At 42.2% G+C, this 26204-nt stretch overlaps 1 protein-coding gene and 1 long non-coding RNA gene across 3 annotated transcripts in view; one reads left to right on the top strand and one right to left on the bottom strand.

Moving 5' to 3' along the window:
- LOC134644162 (MAM domain-containing glycosylphosphatidylinositol anchor protein 2-like) overlaps positions 1-12900 on the top strand; it is a 186642-nt gene extending 173742 nt beyond the window's left edge. For both annotated transcript variants that reach the window (XM_063496913.1, XM_063496912.1), the window contains 4 exons: positions 2059-2211; positions 2300-2430; positions 5560-5659; positions 6267-12900. In XM_063496913.1, the coding sequence (XP_063352983.1) occupies positions 2059-2211; positions 2300-2430; positions 5560-5659; positions 6267-6355 (473 nt within the window). In that variant the 3' untranslated portion in view covers positions 6356-12900. The remainder of the gene's footprint in view (positions 1-2058; positions 2212-2299; positions 2431-5559; positions 5660-6266) is intronic.
- On the bottom strand, positions 11912-25742 carry LOC134644163 (uncharacterized). Its single transcript, XR_010096467.1, has 4 exons — positions 25659-25742; positions 24811-24906; positions 24319-24403; positions 11912-12006 (listed from the first exon to the last, which is right to left on the bottom strand). It is a non-coding gene; the product is annotated as an uncharacterized LOC134644163 (long non-coding RNA).
- Positions 25743-26204: the final 462 nt, after the last annotated feature.

Genomic DNA, 26204 nt, shown 5'->3' with positions numbered 1-26204 from the left:
TAAGATATGAAAGGTTTAAATAAAATGTTCCTGGCAGCAGTTGGCAGCTTAAAGTGGATTAACAGTACAACGTGGAAAAATAAAAATAGCTGTGCGTGCTCAGAGTTTAATCCCTGAGTAAACAAAGGTTAAAAGAAGTGAGAGCACACAGCTGACATGTGACAGCGGCTCTTTGGGTTTTTTTTTTATCTCCTTTTCATTTTCTTCTAGAAAATCTCTTCCTTTTCTGTGGCTCGTTTCCTTTGCAGGATCTCAGTCTGCAGCAGAATCTCATTAAAGCGAGCCCTTGGGGTAAACTGTGTAAACACGGCCGCGTCTCTCCACACTCGTGTACAGTTTAATTTGTTCCGATTGTTTCCATGCTGGATGAGCCCGGGGTGGATTTGCTTGCACTGCTGTTCCTGCAGCAGGACTGTGACATCACTTTTTACAGTTGCTGCCTCAAGGACGCATCTGTGCAGATCAACGGGAAGGAAAGTGAGGCAAGGGCAAGGTTATACGTTCAGTTCCCTGGACAGCTGCAGAGGTCAAAGGAAATTTCCTGGAGAGTTTGCCCTGCGGTGCTCATTTTCTTCTTTCTTGCTGTTCCTTCATCTCTCTAACTGTTCCTTTATCTCTCTCTCTAGCTGTTCCTACATCTCTCTAACTATTCCTTCATCTCTCTCTAACTGTTCCTTTATCTCTCTCTAGCTGTTCCTTCATCTCACTCTAACTGTTCCTTCATCTCTCTCTAACTGTTCCTTCATCTCTCTAACTGTTCCTTTATCTCTCTAACTGTTCCTTTATCTCTCTCTAACTGTTCCTTTATCTCTCTCTAGCTGTTCCTTCATCTCTCTAACTGTTCCTTTATCTCTCTCTAACTGTTCCTTTATCTCTCTCTAACTGTTCCTTCATCTCTCTGTTCCTTTATCTCTCTGTTCCTTTATCTCTCTCTAACTGTTCCTTTATCTCTCTGTTCCTTCATCTCTCTGTTCTTTTATCTCTCTAACTGTTCCTTCATCTCTCTAACTGTTCCTTTATCTCTCTCTAACTGTTCCTTTATCTCTCTCTAACTGTTCCTTTATCTCTCTCTAACTGTTCCTTCATCTCTCTAACTGTTCCTTTATCTCTCTCTAACTGTTCCTTCATCTCTCTCTAACCGTTCCTTCATCTCTCTAACTGTTCCTTTATCTCTCTAACTGTTCCTTCATCTCTTTAACTGTTCCTTCATCTCTTTAACTGTTCCTTTATCCTCCGTGTTGGTCAGGTGATTCTTCCAAAACAGGGATTAGTGTCTCAGTGTACAGTATGTATCCTGTATCCCAACTTTTATCGTTCTCTGTGTCTATAAAATCACTTACAAAGCAATTTCAGTAACATTAAACAGGTAAAAGTAAAATAAAAATAAATGCCTGAAATGTGAAAGAAAAGTAATACAGGAAAATTGAAATATTTGTGTGTGTACATTTCTTAAGAAGTCCAAGTTTCACAGTGAAAACAAAAACAAAAGGACTTAAACAATAAATTTAAAAACAATATATCTGAAATCTTTTTACTCTCACATTTAACAAATGCATATGTATAGCTACAAGCATATGCACATTTATGCACAGGTCACTATTGCAATGCCATGAATTAACATTTTTTATATTTATAGCATATATTTTATATATAAGCAGAGTTTTCAGTTAACATTGTTTGTAATTGTGTTGGCTATGTGATAGTGTAATTTTCTAAACTTATATTTTAACTCATTTAATGTTATGTTGACCATGTGAAAGGTTACTTTTAAAGGTTTTTGAATGTATTTATTTTCATTTTCCTGGATAATTGTCACATTCGTATGACTCTTCAGCCAATCACATGCTTGTTGCTTGGGGAATTTTTTTGCATTTGATGTTGGCTGATTCACAAAGTGTTTGCTCTGCTGTTGCTCTAACTAACATGTTGTATGACCACCTTGATAAAAAAGTCAGGTGTCATGTTACTGGCTGGCAGCGTTAGAGTTTTAATCATTGGTTAGTTTGTAAACCCTTTACCTGACCTCTGACCCCGACTCGTGTTTTTGTGATCTGTCAGGTTTCTACATGTACATAGAGACATCAAGGCCAAGGCTGGAGGGCGACACAGCCAGACTGTTGTCCCCAACATTCAACTCCAAAAGCTCCTCTGTCAGCAACAACCCCACCTACTGCTTTGCGTTTTATTATCACATGTATGGGAAACATATAGGTGAGAGTGAAGCAGAAATCCACGTGTCACAGCTACACCACGTGATGAATAAAAATAACGTTGAACAGCGCTGCTTCATGTCTTGTAGGAGCTCTGAACGTTTTCCTGCATCAGAAAGGTCAAGCGGTCACAGATACCCTGGTCTGGAGTCTCACCGGTAACCAAGGAGACCGCTGGCGTCAAGCCAAGGTCAACATCCACCCAACTACAGCCTTTCAGGTACAGACCACACCAATCCCCACAGACTCTTTACTGCACACCACCCAACATAACAACTGGCAGCTGTAGAGCAGAGCGACCTTCTGTAGAGACCACGCCACAGCAGCAGCACTGCTCCAGAAAGCATGCTCTATAGAGTTTCAGTCAACACCTATACTTGAGTCAAGTATGTATGTAACTGGAGACAAATAAAGTTCCTAACACGATTCATCACAGCAACGGGTAAAAAAGAGGAGAGCAACTTGGGGGTTAGTATCTTGCCCAAAGTTGCCGAATGAATGTGTGTGAATGTTAGTTAGAAGAAAGTGACTGGGTGAATGTGACATGTTGTATAGAGCGCTTTGAGTACTCCGGGAGAGTAGAAAAGCGCTATATAAGAATCAGTCCATTTACCAAGATGCTAGCAGGCAGGGCATACTTGGATCGACATAACCAAGTGGCCGACGTATTATACAGGAACATCTGTGCCGAGTATGGCCTGGAAGTCCTGAGGCAACGTGGGAAGCTTTTATAGAGCTGTCTATTTGTCGGCCAGCTAGATGTTTTATTATAGTGTTGGGACTATGAACCACATAAGGAATATAAAGAAGCAATTTATTACAATTACATATTGTGTTAAGGCAAAATAAGCCACTGTGAATAGATCCAAAATAGATGTAATGAGCTGGGAAATAACCAGATCCAGGGCTGATCCAGTCTGAATTCTTGATCCCCATCCACTTTGGATCTGTACCACCATGGAAGTGCCCGGATGTGGTTTGCCTATCCATTGTGGAGCCTGTTATACTTGATAGCAGGCAGAGTCACTGCTGTCACTGAGACAGATGTAGGTGATCTTGAGCAGAAAGTATGGGGAAGTTCTGTACTTTTAAAATGTTTAATGGCTGAATCTGTGAAAACACGTCATGTTCAGAGCACAGTCAGACTGTCTGCAGCTGCTTTTATGAAATCGCTTTAAATACATGAAAATCCTCAGGAGGAGACGATTTCACTCTGAGCTGACACAACTGCTTTCTCTGTCCTTATATATTGATGAGTTCTGTGTCACGGGTTGCCGGGGCAAGCCATGTGTGAATTGTTAAAGGACACAAGGTGCAGACTGCTTTGGAAGTGAGCGAGCTTTATTAACATGAAGGTGAAACAAACAGGAACGTGGTGGACAAAACCAAAACCTAAGAGTAACCTAAACTGGGAAAAGCTAAGCAAAAACAAACCTGAAACCTTGAAACCTTGAGACATGAAACAGAGATGCAGGGAGAACAACGCGGGGAGAATGCACAGGAAGACGGAGGAAGATGCACAGAATGACGGACGGAGAGACGCAGACGAACCAGCAATGAGGACGAGGGAACACACACTATAAATACACACACCAGGAATCAAGGGGTGGGAAACAGGAGGGGAACACACCTGGAAGACATCACAGCTGACGAGGCAGGGGAACGTAAACAAAACGCACTGACATCAGGCAGGGACCTTCAAAGTAAAACAGGAACACATACACGCAAAGACACAGACTAAGAAACGCGAACTAAACACAGAGACCTTACTACACAAAGGGGGATACACAGGCAGGGATGACACCAACCAGAGGGAACACAACTAAACCCTGGGAAACCAGGGTTTAGTTGTGACCCTCCAGCAGAGACACGAGACGAACATGAAGGCAACGGGCGCTGCGCTGAGCACTGGCTCTGCCCAGACAGCGCTGACACGGTGCAGTTCTCAGGGGGCTTCTTAGCCTTCAGGGATCCAGAATCAGCTAATGGCTGATACCCTGCCTCTGGGGAGGCCCTGAAGGAAGTTACAGTCTGTAAAGTAGCCAGTTCATGAGAGACACCTAAGGTTATCGTGAGATTCTCTCCCTGCATGTGTGATGTGATGTGTGCATGTCCGAATGAATGTGTGAGGCCGGTGACACTGGGGCCTGAGCTACGGGTAGCGGTGACACTGGAGCCTGAGCTACAGGTAGCGGGGACACTGGGGCCTGAGCTACGGGTAGCGGGGACACTGGGGCCTGAGCTACGGGTAGCGGGGACACTGGGGCCTGAGCTACGGGTAGCGGGGACACTGGGGCCACACTGAAGCCTGAGCTACGGGTAGCGGGGACACTGAAGCCTGAGCTACGGGTAGTGGTGACACTGGAGCCTGAGCTACGGGTAGCGGGGACACTGAAGCCTGAGCTACGGGTAGCGGGGACACTGAAGCCTGACCTACGGGTATCGGTGACACTGGGGCCTGAGCTACGGGTAGCGGGGACACTGGGGCCTGAGCTACGGGTAGCGGGGACACTGGAGCCTGAGCTACGGGTAGCGGGGACACTGGTGACACTGGAGCCTGAGCTACGGGTAGCGGGGACACTGGGGCCTGAGCTACGGGTAGCGGGGACACTGGGGCCTGAGCTACGGGTAGCGGGGACACTGGGGCCTGAGCTACCCGTAGCTGGGACACTGGAGCCTGAGCTACCCGTAGCTGGGACACTGGAGCCTGAGCTACGGGTAGCTGGGACACTGGAACCTGAGCTACGGGTAGCGGGGACACTGGGGCCTGAGCTACGGGTAGCGGGGACACTGGGGCCTGAGCTACGGGTAGCGGGGACACTGGGGCCTGAGCTACGGGTAGCTGGGACACTGGAGCCTGAGCTACCCGTAGCTGGGACACTGGAGCCTGAGCTACGGGTAGCGGGGACAGTGGAGCCTGAGCTACGGGTAGCGGGGACACTGGGGCCTGAGCTACGGGTAGCTGGGACACTGGGGCCTGAGCTACGGGTAGCGGGTTAGGGTTAGGACCATGACATTCTGAGCTTTGATGCCAACTTAATTAACGAGGAAATGAAAGTATCAGTCAGCTGGTTCATGTGCAGCAGGAGGGAAAGAGTCTGAGAGGAAACCTGTCAGCAAGCAGGTTAAATTGACAGAGTCTGGAAGCCTGCTAACTAACTCTGAGAGAAAACCTGGAGATTTCCTCATCTGAGGGTTAAGAAACTCAACCTGCGTCCTGGAATGGCAGCCACAGGGTATATAACAGATACCGTGTATATCCACTGTACTATATACAACTAGTCTTCTAGAAACCACAGTTACTTCCTCTCAAACATCCTCTGAGCTTCCTGTCACTGTGTCTCTGTAGATGGTGATGGAGGGCGTGCGAGGCTCTGGTATTGAGGGAGATATTGCCATCGATGATGTCGCCATTGAGGAGGGAGAATGTAAAGACCCCCCTCCCAACAGTGAGTATGCCCACAGCACCTTGATGAAAAACTTTTATTTGATTCATGGCTCCTTCAAACACACACTCAGTCTCAGTTCTTTTCTAACCAAGTTTTATTCTTACTGAGGTGGAAGACCTCCAGGACTTGTTCTTGAATACTTTTTGTTTCTGAATTCTGTAAACATGAAAGATGTTCAGAGCTTTCGAACAATAGCCTCCTTTTTAAACTTAAGTTTAAGCCAAAAATGGCCAAAAGTGTCGACACAGACATCTACAGCATGTATCGTCCAAATGAAGCTGCAACTTGGTGAAATCGCTGTGAAAGGATTGTTGTTGTTTTGTAATCGATCGTTTATGCTCTAAGTCTGTGTTTGCAGTAGCGCAGTGCACCATGTGGACGTGTGATAAGATGAAGTCCTGATAAACAGAGGAATGTAAAAGTCCACACTTTGATACATCATTAAATATTTTTGTCAGAGTTCTGCTTTCACATGCACACCTGCAGCTGCCGCTGTGCTTCACACTGCTTAAATGCAGCTTAAACTTGATTTGAATGTTTTATTTAAACATGGCAGTCTTTACCCTGTGAGTCATTCATACTCGCTCTCTTTCTTTTTTCCACACAGATCTAAGGTCACTCGCCCCACCCTCATCGCCACATATATGGCAGCACTGCATCACTCTGATTCTGGCTCTGATTGGCCAGCAGAGGTGACCCCCCCTCTCTGTCGGACATTGCGACCTTTGACTCTTTGCCCACCTATTCCTGCTCCATCATTCCCGACATTTAACCCCACTCCATCCCTCTGCTACCAAAGATACAGTCAGAGACGAGATAGCTAAAGCAGGAGGTCATGCGATGGTTTGGTGACGTGAGAGTTGAGTTTAAAGGTGCCAGATTTATTTTATTGGGCTCCTCTTCTCTCTCGAGTCACAGTGATCGGTTTCAGACAGAGCAGCTTCAGTCCAAGACGTGTTTGCAGTAGCTGAGCTTAGAGACTGGAAGCAGGGGGAAACTGCTGCGCGACAAGCTCTGACAATGAAGAACCTTCAAACCACAGCAGTATTGTCTGATTAGTCACCATATTTCTCTACGTGTTCCAGGAAAAGCATTCATTTTGTAAATCAGACAGCTTTATTTAGAATTAAATTGGCTGCTGGACTTTGTTTGGTTTGACATCGATGAGATAAACAGTTGATTTTTCTCTGGTGTTTCTTCCGTGTCTTCCGTGCACACGCAGTAGGGAGGTGACAGTTACCTGTTTGGCATTTTAACCCCCAAAGACATTCCTCAGGTATAGCTTTTTTTTAAGTTACAGCTTTATTTCAAAGCAGCATTTTCTTTAAATATGTTTTTTTGATGCAGTAGTACCTGTGGCTGCTGATGAGAAAAAGGACTTAGCTTTAACATCTTTTATCAGATCATTTCAAAGCAGAACCAGAAATTTCAGTCTGAATTTTCTTCTTCTCTCCTTCATCAATGTTTATTTTTGGCACTTGTGTAAACTGTGCCGTGGGGACCTGTGCTGGTATCATTAATGGGTATCACTCTGCATGAATGAAGGAACATGTCATGTTTATAGGCAGATCACACTTTGAATTATGTTCCCATCCTGCCAGAAGGCCCTGGTTATTAGTGCAAATCCAACATTACAAACACAAGTAGTTTTCCAGCATAAATTTCAGACACGTGAAGCCAGAAGGTCTGAGAGGCACTGCTGGGAAATGTTGGCATTTAGCAGCAAGCATGTGTGCAGAAGAAGAAAGAGGAACCAAAAAGAAAGAAAACAAACTATTTGTGTGGCGTCGTCACAGCAAATCCACGTCAATCAGCCGATCCTGATATTTGATTTGGCACTTCCTGACCCTTCCCTGTCTTTCCTCCTGGTCTTGAGTCAGGGATCTTTCACATGTCTGATGTTAACCATCACATTATGGAGTAACCAACAAATGATGCACGCTCTTAAAGTCTTTAGGTAGTCCAGGATCAGACTCACTCGTTGGTTAGACACCCTAATGTGGATTAGGGTGAAGAATCCATGGATGCCTGTTTTTAAAGAGTTTGCTGTCTTAAAGATACTTCATCAAATTCCCGTGTAAAAGTTTCCAAAATTATAAAGCTGTCAGCAGTAAAGCCGTCGATATTAGTTTATGTTTTGTGTTAAAAAAATGTCAAAGTTCAATTAGGCCCGGCCTGCAAACATCAGTTTGTACCATAAGATGGCGCAGTGGACCATCTGGGCGAGTTGTTACGAGCACATTATTGACGGTGGCAATCTGAGAAAAGGACAAACATCTGGAATAAATGGTGGGGTAGCTAAAGAGAAATAAGAAACAAAGCACACATCTGGACACACTGCAGGACACCCACTGAACTGCTGCCCACAGTTATTCATTCATTACAAAATGAGCCTTTAAAGTAGAAATAACTGATCTACAGTCAACCACTCCATGTGTGATGGAACAGTTACGTTTTTCAGTCTTTACTGCCAACATCACGGGCTGTTGTTCTGCTTTTACACAAGCCCTGAGAGCTAAACACAGGTAACCTACAGCTTAGTACTGCCCCTGAAGGCCTCCTGCCCTGAAGGTTTCACGTGGACATGCAGAGTTTCCCATCACAGTCAGGTTGTCCCATCAGCAGATGCAGCTTATGTCTCTGTTTCCAGTCTGACATCCAGTTTTCTACAGTGAAGCTCTTTAAACTTTCAGGCAAAGTCAGTGTTAGAAGAGAGGACATGCACAGCTTGAATGTCAGCCTTCCTCCCTGTCCCACCTTTCCCTCTCATTATCCACGTCCCCATGAATCCATCCTCCCCCTTAGCACATCAGCAGTACTGTACTGTGAGATGGACCGACAGTCATCTCTCGCTTATCCTTTTATGCTTTTGGAGGGCGGGTGGACCAAGCAAATGGCATTTAAAAAATAAAAAACATACTTTCAGAGCCTACTTTGACATCTGTCTGTCTGTGGCAGACCAAGGAGGAGAGGTCAGCATCTGCCATCAAGTGCCTTCAGATTCACAGAGGGAATGCTCGCTGGGCCATGGACCGCCAGCCTTCGTCACAGAAACGAAGAGTCAAACATCTTTCTGTCTTAATGACTGGCGTGAACATAAAATGTCCTCCGGTTTGATTATGCAGAGAAACACTTTATTTCTTTTTCTTTTCGTGGAGATGTTGTATTTTGTGAAAACCTAAGCCATGCTGAATGGCATTTTAAAAAGGCACCAATAAAGAAGCCATGGACAAGGAAACTGACTGTGGATACAGGACATCTGATTTATTTAACCACGTAAATAAAAGACCAACACGCGACCATCATCTGATGATATGATGATACCTGCGTTGGACAGTTCTCATCCCTGTTTCAATGGGATTCAAGCGTTGGCGTTTCAGAACCATTTTAGTATTCCAAAATAAGAGTTTCTGGTAGGAGCCGAAGACTTTAATGCTACCTGAGACCAACAGTTACCTTAAACTACAAAATTAGCTAAAGATTTTCAACAAATAAAACAAGAACAGTATGTCAAATCAAATCCTCTGTTGTTCCTACGATAGTTTAAAAATGGTGTTGGGGAGGGGAGGCTGTTTTTATTTTGTTGCTTTTAACATGTGTGGGGGTTTTAACTGAATTTTTCTTTGGGTTTTGAGATTTCTATTAAATCTATAAAAAGTATTAAAGAAGATTTTAAACTTCAAAGCATTTTTGTATCCTAAAGAAACTGACATCGTGGTTGAAGAGGTCATGCTCGTATTTCGAAGCATCTATTAGAAAAGCACAAAAGATTCATAATTATTAAACAGAGTCAACACACGTGCACACCTATGATTCCTGATTCATCGTCTCTGCTCATATATGTGTAGGTATGGAAGCCCATTTCTGCCAAGAAAAATGGCTCCACAGTTAGCATGATAAACACTGAAATAAGCTATCATTTACCATTTGTTTATTTTTGTCTTTATTTTGACTTATTTTGATTTTGTTACCATCCCCTCGTTCTGCCACAGAAAAGAAAAATACTGGATTACAAATGAGCATGATTAAAAATAAATAAATGGATGGATAAAAAAAGACAGCTGGGATAGGCTGCAGCGCCCCGCGGGGAGGGTAAATCATGGACTCCCTCTCTGCATGGGTGTTATCTCTCTATTGTAGGCGGCAGTTTGGGTTTAATGTATCATAGGTCATAATTCGCCTTACTAGATCCTGACTGAATTTATGTGGGTCTGTAGGTACAACTTTTATTTTTTTCCTTTCTTACGTATTTGTAAAATCTGGCTTCATTTCATCATTTGGAGTTTAAATTATACATTTTGATTTTTACATAATGATTAAAATGTCTTTTTTTGTTGTTTTAAGAACTTTCTTTCACAACTTTGACTCTTTTTTGCATGAATGGGCTTCTGTACACCAGCTGGAACTCATCCTACTTCCATTTTGATCACATGGTTTCATAAAATCATCTTGACCTGAAAATTTATTTTAATCAAAGTAATGAAACCATGCTTTGAATGTATGTGACAAAAGTTCTCTGAATAGATCCGAATATGTAAATCTGTGGGGACGTTTCGATCAAATGGAAGTGCACCGGACTTATCCAACCGTGACAACCTTATAAAAATAGTTTATTATTGTTATTCATTGTGATTCACTGTGTCTTTAAAAAAATTCCTCAGCAAACAAGTTTTCAGCCGATAGAAATGAGACGTATTTCCATCCCAGAGGATTAGCAGAGGATTCGTGGGACGAATGACTTCCCCGGATTTTTCTTCTTGCTTTTTCTCCCTCTGGTGACTTTTTCCTTCTGTGTTTTTCTGCTGCAGCTGATGATCAGATTATTATTTCAGCTCCTCTGGGTATTAGTTTTCCTCTGCTACATTATTATCACATTAGCTGGAAATGGGTGGTTGCCTCTGAAGAACATCAGTAGGTTTATGTATGTTTTTCACATATATTGAACAGTTTTCATGACTCTACAACCTTTTTACAGAAAGAAGCCTCATTTAATCAAAAATAGATCATTTATACAAATATATATTATTATGTTACACTTCAGCATACGCTCAACAAATGAAAGGAAACAATTCACACTTGTCATAAAAATAAATGAATAAAAAACTGTAACCCTGAGTTTTGACATACATGTCAGATCTTTTCAGTCACTGTCACAGTTTTACAGCAATACTTCAGTAAACATGGACACGTGACTTAGTCTGCACAGGAATCACATTCATTGAAATGTAACTGAGAGACAGTAAAGAACCAGTCAGCAGCCAATGAAGGGAAAACTATTCCAACACCACATTTACTACATTTATGTTCTTGAAGGTTTTTTTGCACATTATGTGAAGCCTCTATATTTTCCTTAGATGATATTTTCTCTTTATGTTACGTTTGGATAATATTATCAGTATTCTCCTGAACTGTAGATCAGCCACCCTGTTTTCCTTGTTTGACCAGATTTTTATGTTGGCAGCCACAGAAGTGAATGTACCAAAGTGTTCTTTTGGCACGCCCGGATTGATTTGTTTGCTGTTTGCATTGTTAGCTCATGTTTCAGAATGAAAAGGCCACTCTTGAAATTAAGACTTAATTCAAAGAAATAACAAAAGAACAGCCCAGATCTCTCCATGAAACCAGTTTGAGGCTCAATTATATCGGAGCCACTGGAAACAGAAGCGTTGTCCATAAAAATAAAATAAAAATACCTGTAATTTATCAATGAAGGCAGTAGCTTTGTTTTAATCCCCAGATGAAAGCTTAAGGTTATAACTTTCATAATTTAACTGCAGTCAGCTAAAGAGAAACAGTGGAGTCACTTATTCACAGCTCACACAGCTCTGTATGTGACTCACATACACGATGAAGGATTCGACTTTGCAGTTTTTCTCCCCTCCGCTCCTTCAGACTTGTTGTTGGTCCAAGTTCAGGTCCAGATGTGCAAGTGACAAAAGGCTCGATCCACAGTAACCCACACTCCTGCATTCAGTTCCATTTATTTCTCTTTATTTATTCGTGTGGCTGAACATAATATTTCTGATCCATTTCTGATCCATTTCCACTCTGATCCATTTCCACTCTTTAGTTCAATTCTATTCAATTCAATTTTATTTATACAGCACCAAATCACAACAGCAGTCGCCTCAAGGCGCTTTATACTGTAAGGTAGATTGTACAATAATAGATACAGAGAAAAACACAACAATCATTTGACCCCCTGTGAGCAAGCACTTTGGCGACAGTGGGAAGGAAAAACTCCCTTTTAACAGGAAGAAACCTCCAGCAGAACCAGGCTCAGGGAGGGGCGGGGCCATCTGCTGCGACCGGTTGGGGTGAGAGAAGGAAGACAGGATAAAGACATGCTGTGGAAGAGAGACAGAGATTAATAACAGTTACCCTGCAAACTGTTTGTTCTTGTATGCAGACCATAGCTGTAGCTTTGTTTCTCTCCACTTTGGTGCAATCTGCACTAACAATTTGAAGTATTATTAAACACTGGCCTGGGTGTCAGTATAGCTCACTGGGCCCAGGTCTGACTCCACCCTGAGTCATTCACAGTGTGTCAGCCCTCTCTCCCTCCCTGCCACTCTCTACTGCTCAATCATAAAATATTTGGGCTATTATAAAGTAAATGAAACCAAATCAATAACTTTTACATTTTAACTACCTACGGTGTCATAATAATTAATAATCCCTTATATTACATGAAACATTTTAAAAGACCTTATGGTAGAATGGTCAGGGTAATATTGATGAATATGATAGTTAAAGCAATAGAAAGTATTATTGTTGGTTATTTTTCTGAGGAATAACATAAAATAAGACTAAAAAACAGCAAAAATAAACATAAAAACACTGGAACTTAAAAGCTAAACTAAAACCTTTTTATTACTTTAAAGATTTTATTTCTGCAGGAATTGGTCACATGTTCTAAACTCAGGCAGCACGTAGGCAGGTATACTCAGGCTTTAATACCATATGACACTTGTTCTTTTTCCAGCCCAGACCTTACATTTCGAATAATCTCTGCTGGACAAAGCGTCTCCTGTCGACTTTCCAGGGGAAAAGCATATCCTCGTTAACTTCCTCAGAGGTTCTTTTGCTTGTGTTGTATATGTTTGGATTTTTGGAAAAGGAATGGGCAATAAAGTTTTAAAAGCTACCATCAAGTCTCTGTGGACATTGGAAGAAAATATTTTTATAACTTTCATTATTTTCCGCAGTACATTCTCACCTAAGTGATGCTACACTGCATACTGGTCATTATTATTATTATTATTATACAAATAAATACACTCCAAATGTAACACTGTTCTGTTGTGTGCGTATTCATTACTCCCATCACATTCACCCAAAGTTCAAGCATTTGAGCATGGTCAGCTGCAGAGCATGAACACAACACACAATCCTCACATTAAACTCAGACTGTGGTTAAGGCCAGTCTAAGTGCACAGCTAGCCTTTTAAGCCTAACGCTAATTACTGACTCAACGATCTTTGGAGCTCAGCATCTCCCACTTTAGATATGGTCTTCATAAGGTATAGTATCTATTTTTATCTAAATACAACAACATGACTGGCAGTAGGAACTGTTTGTTTTGTTTGCTTTAGCCATTGTTTAACAGTGATTGTGACGTTAATGTTCACTCCACACTGTGTTAGCAATCAAACGACACTCTAGTTTCCTCTATTGTCAAAAACGTGATGAAACTGTGCATTGCACTGCATTTATGGAAGCCTCTGAAAACTTTCACGTATTCAGCTAATCGTTTGATCAGGGAGTCTTTCAAGCCTTTTTTCCCGTCTGAAGCCACCAGAGTAAAACTGAACGTGATGACAGACCACAGACACCTTAAAAAAACATAATAGCTATAAATGAGAGTCGATGCCTGTGTGGTTTCTGCTGACTGTTGGCCCTGTTTGATTTCAGTCTGGAAAATGGAAAAAATGAAGGTAATTTCTATCATTTGAACAGAAGGACTGACAGGATAAAATGAAGCCGAGTAATGAGAGTTTGCAGCAGGCAAGAGGGAGCTGAACGAGAAGCTTTCACCTACTGGATGGAAATGACAGATTTCAGTCAGACCTGAAATGTTTTTACTAAATCAAGTGACGTCCCTGCAGGATAAAACACAGCACTCAATTCAACATACAATTGTTTTAGACACATTTTCCAAAATTAATCCTGATGTAAATTTGTTGATGTATGGATATCTGATCAAAAAATTGTTTGGGGGCGATAATGTCTTCTGTTTTGGTTCAGTAGTTTCAGCTGTCGGTCTGCTGCTGCTACTGGGATGACTTGTGTCTTTCCATTAGGTCAAACTGGAAACTGTCATCGATAATTATTTTTAGGAGTCCACTCGGACGTGGCCCGTGAGCCATGACACTGTAACGAGCGTGTACCCCAGCTGACCATGTTCAGCACTCTCACACTGCAGCAGACATGTTTATCCAACCTTCATTTACTGAATCCAGCAGCCTCAGGAGCCTTACAGCCACCATTCATCATCCTTCAATTGATTTTCAGTTGCAGCCCTGGCGTGCGTTAAGCAGATCACACTGAGGCTGGTCTGGACGGGCTATAAGTGGGTTTTGTTACCTGCGTTCTGTTATGATTCCTTATGATTTCTAAATTGCATAATTATGGTGTGAGAGGAGTGGCACTGAATTGGTTAAGGAGTTATTTAGAAAATAGGTCGCAATATGTACATTATCTCGGCAATATTTCTGAAAGATTGAAGATTGTATGTGGCGTTCCTCAAGGTTCTATTTTGGGACCTAAACTTTTTAATTTATATATTAATGATATTTGTGACGTATCAAAAAGGTTAAATTTTATTTTATTTGCAGATGACACAAATTTTTATTGCTCAGGAGAGAATTTGAAAGATTTGGTTGAAATTATGATTTCTGAGATGTTAAGATTAAAAAAATGGTTTGATGTAAATAAATTATCTTTGAATCTGACAAAAATGAAATTCATGATATTTGGCAATCGTGTAAAGGAGGAAGAAGTTATTATGTCCATTAATGGAGAATTGATTGAAAGAGTTACTGAATTTCACTTTTTGGGTGTAATAGTAGATGAAAATTTGACGTGGAAATCACATATTGAGTATATTAGAAAGAAGATGGTCAAAAACATTTATATTTTGGGAAATGTAAGAGATTTATTAGACCACAAAACAATTCGCATTTTATATTTTTCATTGTTTTTCTCATACTTTAGTTACTGTGTCGAAGTCTGGGGGAATACATATGAGAATACTATAAAACCTATAAACTTATTACAGAAGAAAGTGATACGAATGATTCATAATGTTAAATATAGAGAACATACAAATAAATTATTTATAAAATCGAAATTATTAAAATTAGGAGATTTAGTGAAACTACGGACACTATTAATTATGTTTAAGGCTAAAAATAATATTTTGCCTTTTAAGTTACAAAGATTATTTTTAATGTGTTCGGGGGGAGAAGACAGCAGAAGGAAATTTTCTTTTAAGCATCAGCTAGCTAGGACTACACAAAGATTAATGAGTCCAACGGTTAGGGGTATACGACTGTGGAACTCTCTTCATTATAATTTAAAGAATTGTATAAATTTACATTGTTTTAAAAAGTGTTACATGTCTAAAACGATAACTCAATATGAAGAATGTGAATGAAATTGGAGTTAATTGAAAAAGGATCCATTATTTTTTGCCTCATTTATTTTATTTACTTATCTTTTCTCCTTGTTACTATGTGGAGTGGTATGTTGTGATTGTTAATTTGTTGTTTGGTTTGAGTTAGGACTGGAGATAAATGTTAATGTTAGTTTGTTCCTTGATTTTTGGTGCCCACTTGCAATATAAGTTGGATTGTAGATAGGGGGCAGGGTTTAATAAGAATATATTCTTCTTCCTGCTCCTTTTCACACATGGTTGCAGTGCATTACTGATAGAAAGTGTAGTTGGTTTATCTGAAAGAACTAACTGTGGAAATTGTGTACCAAGTGTGAAATAAATAAATAAATAAATAAATAAATAAATGATTTAAACCAGTGATTTTTAGTGATTTCGCCCATTCAAAGTAACATTTTCTTTACAACATATCTAAATAAACTTGCCTATAAACGCTTTCCTCTCTGCCTCTCCTCCTTCACATTTACAACCCAAGAAGGAGCTCCTAATGTTTTGTTGTTTGATTTCTGGTTCCTGCCTTTATGTCACTGATATTCCTCCTGGTGTTAGGGTTCGTCTGGTCTTTCTTGGCTTCCCTCTGTTGGTCAGTGTGCTTTATTATCATTTTATTTGATTATGCGGAATGCCATTGTTGGGTGACAGAATTCATTTATTTGTTTATGCTGAGATCTGCTAATGAGCAGGTTCAACTTTATGGCTGTGTTTTGATGACAACCATCCCAAAAACTGCTTAAAAGATCCAGTGTCAGGTCAAATTTTGCAGTTTGATCTGGTTCAAGCATTAATCCACATAAGGAGAACAACAGCACCGCTTACAACCGCAAAGCTCTCCAGAGAGTAGTGCGGTGTTCTGAACGGATAATTGGAGGTGAGCTTCCCTCCCTCCAGGACATCTACAGGAAGCAGTGCCTGAGGAAAGAGGGGAGGATCATCAAGGACTCCAGTCACCCCAGCCATAAACTGTTCAGACTACTTCTATCAGGCAGGAGGTACTGTAGTATCAGGAGGTACTGCAGTATCAGGAGGTACTGTAGTATCAGGAGGTACTGTAGTATCAGGAGGTTCTGCAGTATCAGGAGGTACTGTAGTATCAGGAGGTACTGTAGTATCAGGAGGTTCTGCAGTATCAGGAGGTACTGTAGTATCAGGAGGTTCTGCAGTATCAGGAGGTACTGTAGTATTAGGAGGTTCTGCAGTATCCAGTCCTGAACCTGCAGACTGAGGGGCAGCTTTTTCCATCAGGCCATCAGCTGCTGAACACTTCATAGACACCTCACCGTCACTTACCGGAACCTCAACATCATGCACCCCATACTGTACATAAATGCCACTTGTTTTGCACATTTCCAACTGCCGACCTCTATTTTATTTTATTTTATTTTATTTTATTTTATGTATATACACACACACACACACACACATAGATATAAATATTTAGTATACATATTCAGTAATGTGCATACACTCTTATATTTGTACATATATTTATTGTTATAATTCTCAGATTTAGCCATTCTTATATTTTGCTTGTTCTTATGTTATTGTATTTTTGCACACCTCTGTTGCTTGTGAAGCTCGCACACAAGAATTTTACTCGCATGTGCTGTACCAGTGTACCTGCACATGTGATGTGACAATAAAAGTGATTTGATTTGATTTGAGAATGACCTGACCCTAAACCCCATTTTGTTACAATGCACCTGAAAATAACATGTTTAATTTTGTTGGTGTGTCGCTCTTTTGTGGGCAATATTTCTTCTATTGCCAACGTACATGTGGCTTTACGCCCCCAAATACGGGGGCAAAAGGGAGGAGACTGCATTTAGGGTTAGGCGTGGATACTTAAGAGGTTAATAGAAGGGTTGTGCCCTTTGCCCCACTGTGGTTTTGTTTCCAAGCACTCCATGTAACTAGTTAAAAACTGCACGTTTGGTTAGGTAAGATGTCAAGCATCAAAGCTATTTAATGGAATATCTGAAACCTGTTTAATGATCAGTTGGCTGTTATTAAGGTGGGAGGAACATCAGTGAGTATTTGCTGCTAACGAACAGTTTCAGCTCATGGTGCTTTGATGCTGACAGATGAAGATGAGGTTCGGTGGTGGACACATAGGTCTGGGAACAATCGCCTCCAAATTCTTTGATTTGTTGTGAACAGTGAGTTCAAACAACAGCACACTGACACATTTTGAATTCTCAGTCATGGTGGGAGAGGGTGGAGGGAGCTTTGGCGTCGTCATGTTCAGATCAAACAGCTTTTAGAGCAGCACAGTTAAGCAGTCACCTGAACACAAAGCTGCTCTCTGATCTGTCAGTTAACCTGAGTGAACCTGATGCCTCATAAGTCAGTGGAGGTTTGACTGTGTGGAGATCAACACTTGCAACTAACTGGAAGAACTCAGTGCAGTAAGCAGTCCCAGACTTTTCTCCCTGTTGGTGTATGATGTGATGGCTGCATGCAACCACACAATTCAAATACTTGGGTAATATTCATTTTACCTTTTTGTTTTATTTTTACATTGTGCATGTGAGGGTGCTGGGGAGCATCTCCCTCACTAAATGATGTACGCACTCACAGTGTCTGATAGGAAGTTTTGATTTTGTTATGCTTTTGTTTGAAGTCCATTAACCTCTCTCTCTCTCTCTCCCTTGAAGTCAACTTCCTGAAGGCCTTAGTCATGGAGTGCACACATGATTATGGCCTAATGATGTTCACCTGAAAGGAGTTTTCCAATCACCCACTGATAGTGGGTTGAACCATCTGAGCCTCGGGAGGAGCAGCTGCATCCCGAGACTACAGATTTGGATTCGATTGCGGGCCTGCTACAACAGTGTGTACGCTTCCAGCGGGACATGAGTGACAAGTGGGAGAAAGAATCAATAAAGCAAGATCAAAGATGGCGCCAGATGCAGATCCAAATGAATAACCTTCGAGATGAGCTGGAGCAGCAACAAAGTGCAGCAGGCCAGCCCCAGGAGCAGTCTCCGCCCCAGCAGCAATTGAGAGAAGAAATGGTGATCCCACCGAGTGTTCCGAGAGACCAAGAAGGTCGGATGCTGGGGGAAGGCAGTGATACCAAAACTGGAGGTGGGCGATGACATTGAGCAGTACTTGATAACCTTTGAGAGGCTGGCGGTGGCGTATCAGTGGCCTGAAGTGGAGTGGTCGGTGAGGCTGGTTCCTTACCTGTCAGGAAGAGCTCGAGCAGCTTATGTGGCCATGGCAGCAGAGGACACTGGGGATTACCAAAAGGTTAAGGAAGCAATTTTTTCAAAGTATGACATTAATGAAGAGGTGTACCGACAGCGGTTTCGAGACCCTGACATCCGGCCCGGCGAAAGTCCGAAAGAGTTTTATAATCGTCTGAAAGACCTGTATGGCAAATGGATCCAACCAGAGAAGAAAACCAAGGAGCAGGTGGGAGACGCCATTATCCTTGAACAGTTTTATCGCTCATTGACTCCAGAACTCCAGGTGTGGGTGAAAGAAAGGGGTCCAAAGTCAGCGCAGGAAGCTGCTCAGCTGGTGGAAACATTTCAAGCAGCAAGGCGAGGAGCTAGAAGCTTTCGATTTGGGGCTTTGGCCAAATCTTTCACTTCACTTGGTAAGTCATCTGGGGTTGGGGGTGGTCCTAAGGAGTTAGAGCCTTTGAAGTCGGGGGTTGGGTTCGTAAAAACAAAATTAACCACAAAACCTGTTTGTTACTATTGTGGGGGGGAGGGTCACATTAAGCCAGAGTGTCCTGTCAGAAAGGCTAGGGCAGCATATGTGTGTACCCTTCCAAGGCCCTGTGAGAATAAAGTTTGGGAAGGGAAGCAGCAAACCACTACAGTGAAAATAAATGGTAGGAAAGCCCAAGCCCTTCTGGACACTGGTAGTGTGCAAACATTGATACATCCAACACTAGTCCAGCAAGAGTTGCCTCTGGATAAGCCTGTCCTTAATATTTCATGTGTACATGGTGATTGTAAGGCCTACCCCGTAACAGTAGTTTATCTAGAAGTTTCTGGGCAGAAGTACCTTATCTCAGTTGGGGTGGTGGAAAGCTTGTCATATCCTGTAATTTTAGGTCAGGATGTGCCTATTCTGCAGGAGCTGGTACAAACTTGTAAACCTGTAAATATTGTCACAAGGTCACAGGGACAAAAGCAGAAGGAGGAGGAACAGTGCAATGAGCGGGTGCCAATGGCTGAGAGTGGTGTCAGTGCAGTTCCGAGGCTAACTAGTGAGCACATGTATGAGACTCAAAATGGGGCGGAGGACCAGAGTGAGCAATCTGATATTTTCGCAGAATTGCCATTTTTTGCAGAGGTGTTGCCAGACGTTGCCATTAAAGCTAGGAAAAGCAAAAGACAAAGAAGAATAGAGAAAATGGCAGGGACGGTTAAGAATACTGTTGAGCCGTCAGTGCCCGGTAGCGGAGAAACTGTCCAAGAAGACTTTTCAGAGCTGCAGAAACAGGATGTGATATTGGAAGGACCTTTTAAGCAGGCAGCAGAAGTGCGGCCCGGTCAGTTGATAGAAGAGGGTTATTACCTAAAAGGACAAGTGTTGTACTACAAAGGCACCAGGGATGACAAAGGGAAGTTAGTAGTCCCCCAGCAGCGGCGGGAGCAAGTTTTGAGACTGGGGCATAGTATTCCCTGGGCGGGGCATCTGGGAACGCAGAAAACAAGGGACCGAATAGCCAGCAGGTTCTTTTGGCCAGGTATGAACAGAGGTTGAGGAGTTTTGCCAGTCTTGCTCAATCTGTCAGCTGGCTGGGGATAAAAAAGTCCCAAAGTTTCCTTTACAGCCTTTACCTGTTATTGAGGTTCCATTTAGTCGTATTGCAATGGATGTAGTGGGGCCGCTAGAGCGAACCCAGGCAGGTAATCGCTATATATTGGTGGTTTGTGATTACAGTACCAGATACCCAGAAGCTTTTCCCCTGAGGGATATTACAGCTAAACAGATAGCTTATGCCCTTCTGCAGCTTTTTTCCCGAGTGGGAATTCCGTCTGAGATTTTGACAGATCAGGGAACAAACTTCCTTTCACATACCCTGAGGCAGGTTTATAAGCTTTTAGGTATTAGAAGTATCCGGACCACCCCTTACCATCCCCAAACAGATGGCTTGGTGGAGCGATACAATCGAACTCTGAAAGCAATGTTGAAGAAGTTCATCTCGGCTAATGCCAAAGACTGGGACAAGTGGCTTCCCTATTTGCTGTTTGCTTATAGGGAGGTGCCTCAAGCCTCAACTGGCTTTTCACCTTTTGAGCTCCTTTATGGCAGGCAGGTGAGAGGACCATTGGATGTTCTGCAGGAATCCTGGGTGAAGCCGAGGAGAGAGGTGACGAGTGTTTTGGACTTCGTCCTACAGATGAGGGAGAAAATGGAGCAAAACACCAAACTGGTAAAGAAGCATTTGCAGAAGGCGCAGCAGCGACAACAGGCCTGCTATAACCGGGCAGCAAGGGAGAGATCGTTCAGCCAAGGACAGCAGGTACTCTTACTACTTCCTACTGCTGAAAACAAATTGTTGGCTAAATGGCAAGGTCCATATACTGTGCTAAGAAAGCTGAGTTCAACCACTTATGAGATCCAGATGCCTGAGAGAAGGAATCCGAGACAAACATTTCACATCAATCTGCTAAAGGAATGGAAAATCCGGGATAATCCAATCCAGCAGCAGTTGCTGGTGCGAACAGTGGCGGAGGAGGATGAAATGGTTGAGGGGTTTATTCCTGTTGGGCTTAACGCTGCCTCTCTTGACCTCTCCCATCTCTCTGTATCTCAGCAGGAAGAATTGCGTGCCATTATTCCACCGGGTCTTTTTCAGGAGAAACCGGGGGCAACAAATCTTGTGGAGCATGACATCCGTCTGAAAGAAAGTACACCAATAAGGCAGAGAATGTACAGAATTCCACAAAAATTGCTGCCTGTTTTGGAGAAGGAGGTAGCTCTGATGTTGGAGTTGGGGGTTATTGAGCCCTCCACCAGTGAATGGAGCAATCCTATTGTGATGGTGGTAAAAAAGGACGACAGCCTCAGATTCTGCAATGACTTCAGAAAGGTAAATGCACAGTCTGAATTTGATGCTTTTCCTCTACCCAGGCTGGAAGATCTGATCGAGCGTGTGGGGCAAGCAAAGTTCCTCACTACGTTAGATCTATGTAAAGGATATTGGCAGGTGCCGTTGTCGGATGCTGCAAAGCCTTTAACTGCCTTCAGAACACCGCAGGGGTTGTGGCAATACACTAGGATGCCATTTGGCCTGCATGGAGCGCCTGCGACCTTCCAAAGGTTAATGAATAAAGTGTTGGCAGGTATGGAAAAATTTGCTGCGGCCTACCTGGATGACATTGTCATTCACAGTTCTTCGTGGCAGGAACATCTGACTCACTTGGAGGCGGTGTTTGGGAGAATCAAGGAAGCCGGCCTGACAATACACCCCAAAAAGTGTACCCTGGCAAAGCAGGAGCTTGAGTATCTGGGTTACAACATTGGAAACGGGGAAATCAAGCCAGTCAAGGATAAAGTGGAGGCCATCCGGATGAGGGAGAGACCTCACACCCGCAAACAGGTAAAGTCTTTCCTTGGACTACTGAGCTGGTACCGACGCTTCATTCCGAACTTTTCAGAAAGGGCGGCACCCTTGTCAGATCTCACCAGTACAGTAAAATCTAAACTGGTTTGGGGAGAGGAGCAAGATATAAGGCCTTCAAAGATTTGAAGGAGGCCCTGTGTTGTGAACCTGTGCTTCAGAGTCCCAACTTTGACTTGCCTTTTACGGTACAAACTGATGCTTCTAGTCGAGGAATTGGAGCTGTCCTGTTGCAGGGTGTGGGAGAGAACCAGAGACCAGTGGCCTTTATTAGCAGAAAGCTGTTTCCAAGGGAGACCCGGTATTCAGCAGTGGAGTTGGAGTGTCTGGCAGTGAAGTGGGCTATTGACACGTTGAAGTATTACCTGCTCGGGAGGGAGTTTGTCTTGGAGACAGATCATAAGGCGTTGCAGTGGTTGGAGCGGATGAAGGACACAAACAGCCGGATTACACGCTGGTTCCTGTCTCTACAACCATACCGGTTTATCATCCAATATCGACCGGGAAGGCAGAATAAAGTGGCTGACTTTTTGTCTCGCAACTGTGTTGGCGAGCCTGGTGTAGGGGGGGAGAAATGTGAGGGTGCTGGGGAGCATCTCCCTCACTAAATGATGTACGCACTCACAGTGTCTGATAGGAAGTTTTGATTTTGTTATGCTTTTGTTTGAAGTCCATTAACCTCTCTCTCTCTCTCTCCCTTGAAGTCAACTTCCTGAAGGCCTTAGTCATGGAGTGCACACATGATTATGGCCTAATGATGTTCACCTGAAAGGAGTTTTCCAATCACCCACTGATAGTGGGTTGAACCATCTGATGAGAGCTGAGGGGGGAGTGGGTTGAATTTTCAGTTTGATTTGATTTAGTTAGTTGGGATATTGTTTAGCTGGGGGTGTTTTGTAATCAGATATTTGTGAGGTGTCTTAAAATAACTGCAATGTTTCACTGTATAGGTTTTTGTATTTGGGCTGTGTCGGGGTAGGAAGACCTTTTTACATTTTATTGGTGATGGTATGACCAGCATCTATTTAAGGAGGGGTTTGTTGAGAGGCTCAAGTTAGTTATTTCTAGATGTGTTGCTGGTGAGCATGACAAAACCTCTGTACCACAAAAAAGAGAAAATATATTCAAAGCTTTGAAAACAACTGAAGGCTCGTGTGGTTGCTTTTTCCATTTGGGCCCCTTCATATTGCCGTGCCACCGTTACAGTGCATTAAAGCTTCTGTGATCGTAAGTTAACCAATTTAAAACTTTGAGTTTACCTGTAATGCATGACAGCAGTAAGCTATAGTCCAAATGGTGGCATAGACTCTGTTTCGCATTGTTTGTTATTTTATATGGTATATTAATTATATTTCTGTTCTTTTTGAGTTAGCTGGCTGCCGCTCCAGTCCTTCCTGGTTTGGGTGAAAGAGGAGGCTAAGGGTGGAGCTGGTTTAAATGCAGAAGCCAATAAAATGGACTGAACCATCTATTGTGATCATGTAGGGGGGATGGGGCTCTTCTTGAATGATGGTTAGCTGTTATCTCTCTAGTTTTCACCTTTGGTGTATATAATGGTTTATTCATTTGCTATATAACTGGAGCTGTTTCTCATTTGGGCAGGCAGAGTTATGTTTTGGTCTTGGTTCTTAAAATAGCTTGTTTTTGGCATTTTGATTTTTTGTAATCATTTTGTCCATTTTGAAGATTACATCTGTGCCTGTGTGTTCCTGGCTGCTTGGTCCATGATAACATCGTGAACCAAAGAATGATGTGACATTTTTAACTCTGAATAAAACAGTCAGTTCTGCTAAGACAGTTTGTTGAGATGACATCAGTTTAAATACAAAGTGAAAAAACTAAACACTTAAGCAGAGACGGACGATAACTACAAAGAGATGTCACTACACAAAGACAGAGAGAAACAAAATCAAGCTTCAGCCATAAACTGCACGAGTCCAGCTGTCCCCCCTCCCCAAACTGGTCCCAGCAGATGGCCCCGCCCCTCCCTTAGCCTCCCTTCTGTCTGAGTTTTTCCTTCCCACTGTCACCAAGTGCTTGCTCACAGGGTTTTGTTTGTTTTTTGGGGAGTTCTCTGTATTATTGTAGGGTCTATACCTTACTATATAAAGCATCTTGAGGCAACTCTTGCTTTGATTTGGCGCTGTATAAAAACATACCTGCTAAGTAAGAGACAAACAAAACACTCGAATTTTGCTCTATAAAACTGCAGTGCAGATCAGGGCCGTGCAGAGACGTTTAAAGGGGCGGGTGCTCAAAATTAAAAATTGGCACATTGAACCAGGCTGAATAACAACAACACACATTCATCAAGAATCTAATATGGGATCGCACCATACTATATCACTGTTGTGAGGTGGCGACAAGGCAAAGCAAACGTAGCCTATGTTTTACCTGATGGGTACATTGTTGCTGTTGAGGGGTTTCTGCTGCTCCTGCTGCTGATAGTGCTGGAGTGCAGGGCTGTGCTGATGTGAGACTGTAGACATTAAAAAGTCCATAGGAGAAATGGTAGCTGATTAAACAAGTGTCATGAGATAATAACAAAATGCAAAGAACATAACAAAATGTGCTTGGAACCATAAGGCAACAAAAAACTGTGAGAAATAAACTAGGCTCTGCCTGTAAATCTCTCTTTGCTTCTCTTCTTCCTTCCATCCCCTCATTTCATATAACACTCTTCACTTGCTGTCTATCTGAGAATAAGGCACAACTTGCTATTGCAATAAACTATAATTTAATTATCCACACCTAACAACTCCTGCACTTAATCTATAATAAAATGATGACAGAAAAATGTTATAGAAGCAAAACATTCCAGTTGTGCTTATTATTATTTTTATACTGGAATACCTCTCCAACAACTGGTACATGTGTTAATGTTACCTGTGCTCTTTGTAATCCAGCTGCTGAGGGATCCACTGCCTTTAGTAGCCTCACACAGCTCCTACTGTTTCCTCCTCATGTCCTTATCAGGCATGTCTGGACAATGTTATATCATTAGTAATTATTTTTAAAAATCCATATAAATAAAACACACACATGCACGCACACACAGTGACATTTTAGACCTTCTTCAGAATACTGTATACACTATGGGCATCATGGTGCTGATCCAGAATCCTTCCCTTATTATTTATTACTAGAGCTACAATAATAAAGCAATGAGGGGAAAAAAGTAATAAATATGAAATAATGTATTTATGATGATTCCATTTGTTTCACTATCCACTCTGTGCAGGCAGAAAGTTTATTAAATGTTTAAACTGCAGAGATACAATAATTTTACTGCTGTAAAATCAGCATTTTAAAATATAAATCTAATATAATCTGTGTCTTAATGTATGTTCTTTAAAATACAGCATATGTTTTTTTTTAAATATTATAATTATAATAATCCATAATTATGTGGACATGCATATTACATCGTTTTTAGTGAAATATAATCCCCCCAGAAAGGCAGGGAAAGCCCTGTAACTTACTTTAAAACTAAATATATTCCCTTAAACGGTGACAGAGCTACAGACCCATGACAGCCTTACACAGGTAGCCAGCAGCTATGACCAGCACTACTTGTGCAGTTAATAAAAGGACAGGTAATGTTTGTCGCGCTGTTACGCACACAGCATTTGTTTCAGTTCGTCAGTTGCAACAAGACAGCTTACCAACGTGTACACAATAAGCTAATACTCCTGTGTGCTATAGACTACAGTGTACGCTGTACACCTACTTACTGGTTTTGTCGCATCAGTCTGTCTCTGAGTTAATTTGTGTTTCTCCTACAGCTCCGGACCGCTAAAAATGCGCGTGCTCTTTATGAGCTCGTTCCCGGCTCGTAACCAGCGCGTTCTGCCGTCAAGGGCGATCATTGGTTAATAGTGATCATGTGACTGATGCAAGCCAGATCCTTTTATTTAGCAAAACTGTGATTAATAGTTAAATATTATTGTTGAGGGGCACAGACAGGACTCCACACGCACACACATTAAAAAAATAAATAATTTTTTTTTCTTTTTTAAAGTTGCCTCAACAAAAGGGCACTTTGGGCACCCATCAGGAAAGGGGCGGGTGCTCAAGCCCCTCCAGCCCCCCCCCTGCACGTGCCTGGTGCAGATTTCTTCCATGCAGTGAGTTCAATGAGTTGAAGCATTAAAAACAGCTAGAAGCCTTGTTGGGGTACCAGCTAAAACAGCTGAAAATTATAACCCCTGATGAGAATTAAACTATAAGTTATAAAAACAATTTTAGCCTCTGTAAAGTTATTGTGGAGTGGAAAATTA

This window comes from Pelmatolapia mariae, linkage group LG16_19, assembly GCF_036321145.2.
Source record: "Pelmatolapia mariae isolate MD_Pm_ZW linkage group LG16_19, Pm_UMD_F_2, whole genome shotgun sequence".
Taxonomy (NCBI): Eukaryota; Metazoa; Chordata; class Actinopteri; order Cichliformes; family Cichlidae; genus Pelmatolapia; species Pelmatolapia mariae.
The sequence above is the reverse complement of the archived record's forward strand: the minus strand, read 5'-3'. Positions and strand labels throughout refer to the sequence as shown.